The following is a 4,618-nucleotide window of genomic DNA, read 5'->3' on the forward strand; positions in this document are numbered from 1 at the left end:
CTAGCCAACTAGCCGAAAAGGCTAGTTTTTTTCTCACAATAATTGCTCGATAATATGGTGTCTCTCAGGCTGTGAGTACTAACGAACCGCACTTGTTTTCAATATGCCTTTCGGAATAAGTGACTGCCTTTCGAACCCCGTGTTTTGAAGAAACAGGACCGATACAGGCAGCAAATTACACCGGCTGTGTTAGCAAACTGTGGCAGGCTAAGGGTAGCTGCTAGCTTCGGAAGTGCAGCGAGCGAAGCGTCTGGCTGGGGAACCAAAGCTGCTTCAGACCGCCGGCTGGGAAGCTACCCTGGTCAAGGCAGTTGTCATAATAGGTAGGATTATAAATTTACTCTTCGTCTATACTTTTTATTTTTTCAGAGGTTTTGCACTTTCATTTTTGTTTTATTTTTCAAGGGTTTAGTAGTTTGTTTGTCTTTAAAGTGTAAAAAAAAAAGGAGCCAGTGTGTCTGTGTCTGATCATGATCTTCGAAAGTTAGCTTATATTTTTACTTCTGTGGTTCTTTATGCTTGCAGTTCGTCATATTTTTATACCCTTTCTTTTTGACAATCCGAGCAACTTGCCGAATCTACCTAAATAAAAAAATGTCAAAATGTTGGTGGAAAAATAGCCGTAAATAATGTTTTTAAACTGTAAATATGGCTGACATTTTACTCCTGTGCGAAGACTTCATCTGTTGAGGCTATAATTTTCTTGAAGATGATTGGCTGACGCATGGATCCGTCAAACCGTCCTGAAAGCTGATTGGCTAAAACTGTTGCGTTATGGCACGCCTCGTTTCGACAAACTGTAGATAAAATAAAGATAAATCTATTGATCACAAAAGTTTTTTAGTGACTTGTTTTTTGACTTAAGATCCTACTTTTTGTGTCATGTAGTTAGTTGTCACAATAGTGGTATTTTKCTATTTAAAATAAGAAATTTGTGTTAAAGCATGTGTGAAGGAATGTTATGTTTATACCACATGTGATTCAGATGATCCTGACAACACTGTACATCAGTTTGAAAGAGTCGACATATTAATAGGTTCTGTCTATCATGCCTAAGATTTGAGTGTTTTTTTATTAAAAAATTATTAAAGCAGAAAGGCACAAATCTGTAGATAAGAAAAAATCTGTATAAAATAAATGGATAATAATAGGAATTACATTTTTCTAGTTTTAACTTATCAGCTTATAAAAAGGTTATAGAACTTCAGAATTTTCCTATATTAACACTTATCTTATTTTATTCATTTATGTATATGTATGTATGTTTGTGTTTATTTATCATCTGACAGGAGTGAAAGTGTTACCAGTGGCCTATGAGGAAGCCACGCCGAAAGGTCCCGGTGGCTGGAGGAGGTGGCGTCAATGTCAAAAAGTCCAGTGGGACAGCTGGCCGGTGTGGGGGTGCCCGCCAGCGATCTCCATCCCCTTACAGCCTCAAAGCGTCTCCAAACAGAGAAACCCTCAGCTATGCTCAGGCTCAGAAGGTGGTGGAGGTGGAGCTGGAGGGCAGGCTTCACCGCATTTCCGTCCTGGAGCCTCTGGAAGTCGTCACAGACGACGAGATGATGGCTCAGGATATCAGCGAGTGTAACAGCAACAAAGAGAACAGTGAGCAGTCGTCGTCTCCCTCCAGCACTACGCAACCAACCAGTAAACCTGTCACACCCAGAGGTCGCAGAAAAGACTCCAAATTTACCTCGGTCAGGTCGCCAAAAACTTCCAAAAACCACTGTCCAGATCCCCATCCCCAAACGCCTGAAATATCAAACTCTCACGACACCACGACCCTTCCAGAACCTAAGTTTCAGGTTCTGGAAACCTTCACGCCAGGCAGGGCAGCTCCCCTGCCTGCAGCGTATTATCGTTACATGGAATGCTCGCCCGGCGAGCAGGAAGTAAAGGCAGAATATGACATGGACGAAGAAGACACGGCCTGGCTGGAAATGATAAACACCGGCCGGACATCAGAAGGTTTCTCCGTCATTTCACCGGACATTTTTGAGCTACTGGTGGACCGTTTGGAGGAGGAGGCGTATCGAGAAGCTCGAAGCCGGGCGCCCCCTCAGAGCGCGATCGACGACGATGCCTTCTGCTGTGTGTGCCTGGACGATGAATGTCTCAACAGCAACGTCATCCTGTTCTGCGATGCGTGCAACCTGGCTGTGCACCAGGAGTGTTACGGGGTGCCCTACGTCCCTGAGGGCCAGTGGCTGTGCCGCTGTTGCCTCCAGTCCCCTCAAAAACCCGTCGACTGTGTTTTATGCCCAAATCGGGGAGGTGCTTTCAAACAAACAAGTGATGCCCGATGGGCACATGTGGTCTGTGCGATATGGATCCCTGAAGTTTGTTTTGCCAACACGGTGTTTCTGGAACCAGTGGAAGGGGTTGCTAACATCCCCCCAGCGCGCTGGAAACTTACCTGCTGCTTGTGCAAGCAGAAGGGTCGAGGYGCGTGCATTCAGTGCCACAAGGCCAACTGTTACACCGCGTTYCACGTCACGTGTGCTCAACGCGCTGGCCTGTTCATGAAGATTGAACCCGTGAGGGAAACGAACATCAACGGTACAACATTTTCAGTGAAGAAGACAGCGTTTTGTGAGACCCACTCTCCCCCAGGCCAAGAGACCGGGTCAGACGAGGAGAATGAAGGTCGAGTCGTGGGCAGCAGGGGGAGGGCGAGTAGAGGTCGGAGCGCCTACACGGAAGGTCCGACCACACCGAAAAAAGGCCGAAAGACTGAAGAGGACGCCTCGACGGATAAAAAGAAAGGGAAAAAGAAGGCGGAGGCGAAAGAGCAGCACACTGGTTCACCACAGACGATTGTGCCTCAGATACCCACAAGCAGGTTAGGTGATTTTATCACTTTGATCAAAAAATTAACTTTATTTTCTCTTCTTTGGGTTTTCATCAGTAGGTAAAACATTTATTTAAAACATTAATATTAAGTTACAGTAGAGCTTGCTTAGAAATGTTTGAAATAATGTGAACCATGTTGCTGGTAAGACAGGGCTATTCAACTAAATTGCTCCGGGGGCCACATTTACTGCCAGTCAACAGCTGAGGGGCCGAACATCCAGCAATTAAATTTATTATGTAAATAAACCAAGTATCACAAAGATCTGTTACCTTTGATTTATTTTGATCTGATATCTTTGTTTATTTTGCTGCATTTAATCATGAATACATCATACAGAACCCTATAAAAGTAGTGATAAATAAACGTTATCAAAAACAAAAAGAACATATTATGCCTCATATTATTTGACACAAATAATATTTTGACATCTCTGACTTGCCAAATTTTTAAACCAATTTTATTTTCACKTTTATTTTATCTTCAACTGCTTGTAGTTTTAACTGTCTTGAGTKTKYATAGAAATGGYTTTTACCAGCTTGTAGCCAAGATTCTGATGTTTCTGTAGACACCAAACATGTCTATGTTTAACTAACAGAACTTGGAGTAATTAAAGTAGAAAACCGGGGGTTTGGGCTTAAGAGATGAATGAACCAATTGGTGGGCCGAACTTTGGTCACTCGCAGTCCGGATGTGGCCCGCGGGCTGCCAGTTGAATAGCCATGTGGTAAGATAAACCTCCATATTTCTCTGTTTCACAGGCTTAACATTATCAGCAAAGGAGTCCTTCTCCAAAGGAAAAACCAGTTCATGCAGAGACTGCACAACTATTGGTTACTGAAGCGTCAGTCAAGAAACGGCGTGCCACTGGTCCGACAAATGCACGCCAGCGTCCAATCCCAAAGGACCATAGAACAGGTCAGTCCTGGAAACAGAGCTCTGCAGTTCATTGTCCCATTCTAAAGATCAYAGCAGTTTCCAAAAACAACATACTAGATACAGCTGTGATAGGATTTTGCTGTAAGCTGTAAAGTTTGTTGTCCTTTTCAGCCTGAAGTGGACGAGAAGATTTCTGCAGCTAGAGAAGCGCTGAGATATTGGCAGAAGCTGCGACATGATCTTGAAAAAGCCAGACTGCTCGTGGAGCTCATACGCAAGAGAGAGAAGCTCAAACGAGAGCAGGTAGCAATGAACTGAGCTGCGTTTAATAACTGTGTGAATTTACATTTTAATTGGAGGAAAACCARTTGAGGTGAAATTCATAGTGTGTAATTTTAAACAGCAAGTAGGTTGAGCATTTTGAAATGTATTGAGAAAAGCACAYGAAAAGCTAATGTTCTGAGTTTATGTGAGCCAGTTAAATCCTGACACTCTGGCCGTATCTTCTGTCGACTGCAGGTCAAAGTTCACCAGGCAGCTTTAGAGATGCAGTTGACCCCGATGTCGGTGCTTCTTCGCGCCACGCTGGATCAGCTACAGGAGAAGGACACGACACAGATTTTTGCAAAGCCTGTTGACATAAAGGAGGTCAGACTTTTATTCGTCTTATAGACACCAGATGCATTTATATTGTGTTTTTGTTTAAACTCTGGTTTTTAAAGTTCCTGATTGTTCTGAATTTCTTCGTCCATCCTGCCATCTTTATTAATTTGGCAGCATTAATAGTTACAGTAGTTCGTCCTCAGGCCTCGCCCTGGATGTTCATGTTCTCTGAGTTCAAAATGTTTTTGAGTTCAACCAAAAACTTAGAGCATCAAATAAAAG

At 43.4% G+C, this 4,618-nt stretch overlaps 1 protein-coding gene across 1 annotated transcript in view; it reads left to right on the forward strand.

Moving 5' to 3' along the window:
• brpf3b (bromodomain and PHD finger containing, 3b) overlaps window positions 1–4,618 on the forward strand; it is a 10,153-nt gene continuing 5,535 nt past the window's right edge. Inside the window, exons 1-5 of the mRNA XM_014010345.1 lie at window positions 1–323; window positions 1,290–2,845; window positions 3,616–3,772; window positions 3,905–4,036; window positions 4,253–4,381. Coding sequence (XP_013865799.1) covers window positions 1,314–2,845; window positions 3,616–3,772; window positions 3,905–4,036; window positions 4,253–4,381 — 1,950 coding nt within the window. The 5' untranslated portion in view covers window positions 1–323; window positions 1,290–1,313. The remainder of the gene's footprint in view (window positions 324–1,289; window positions 2,846–3,615; window positions 3,773–3,904; window positions 4,037–4,252; window positions 4,382–4,618) is intronic.

The sequence above is a fragment of the Austrofundulus limnaeus genome, unplaced genomic scaffold (genome assembly GCF_001266775.1).
Source record: "Austrofundulus limnaeus strain Quisiro unplaced genomic scaffold, Austrofundulus_limnaeus-1.0 Scaffold68, whole genome shotgun sequence".
Lineage (NCBI taxonomy): Eukaryota > Metazoa > Chordata > Actinopteri > Cyprinodontiformes > Rivulidae > Austrofundulus > Austrofundulus limnaeus.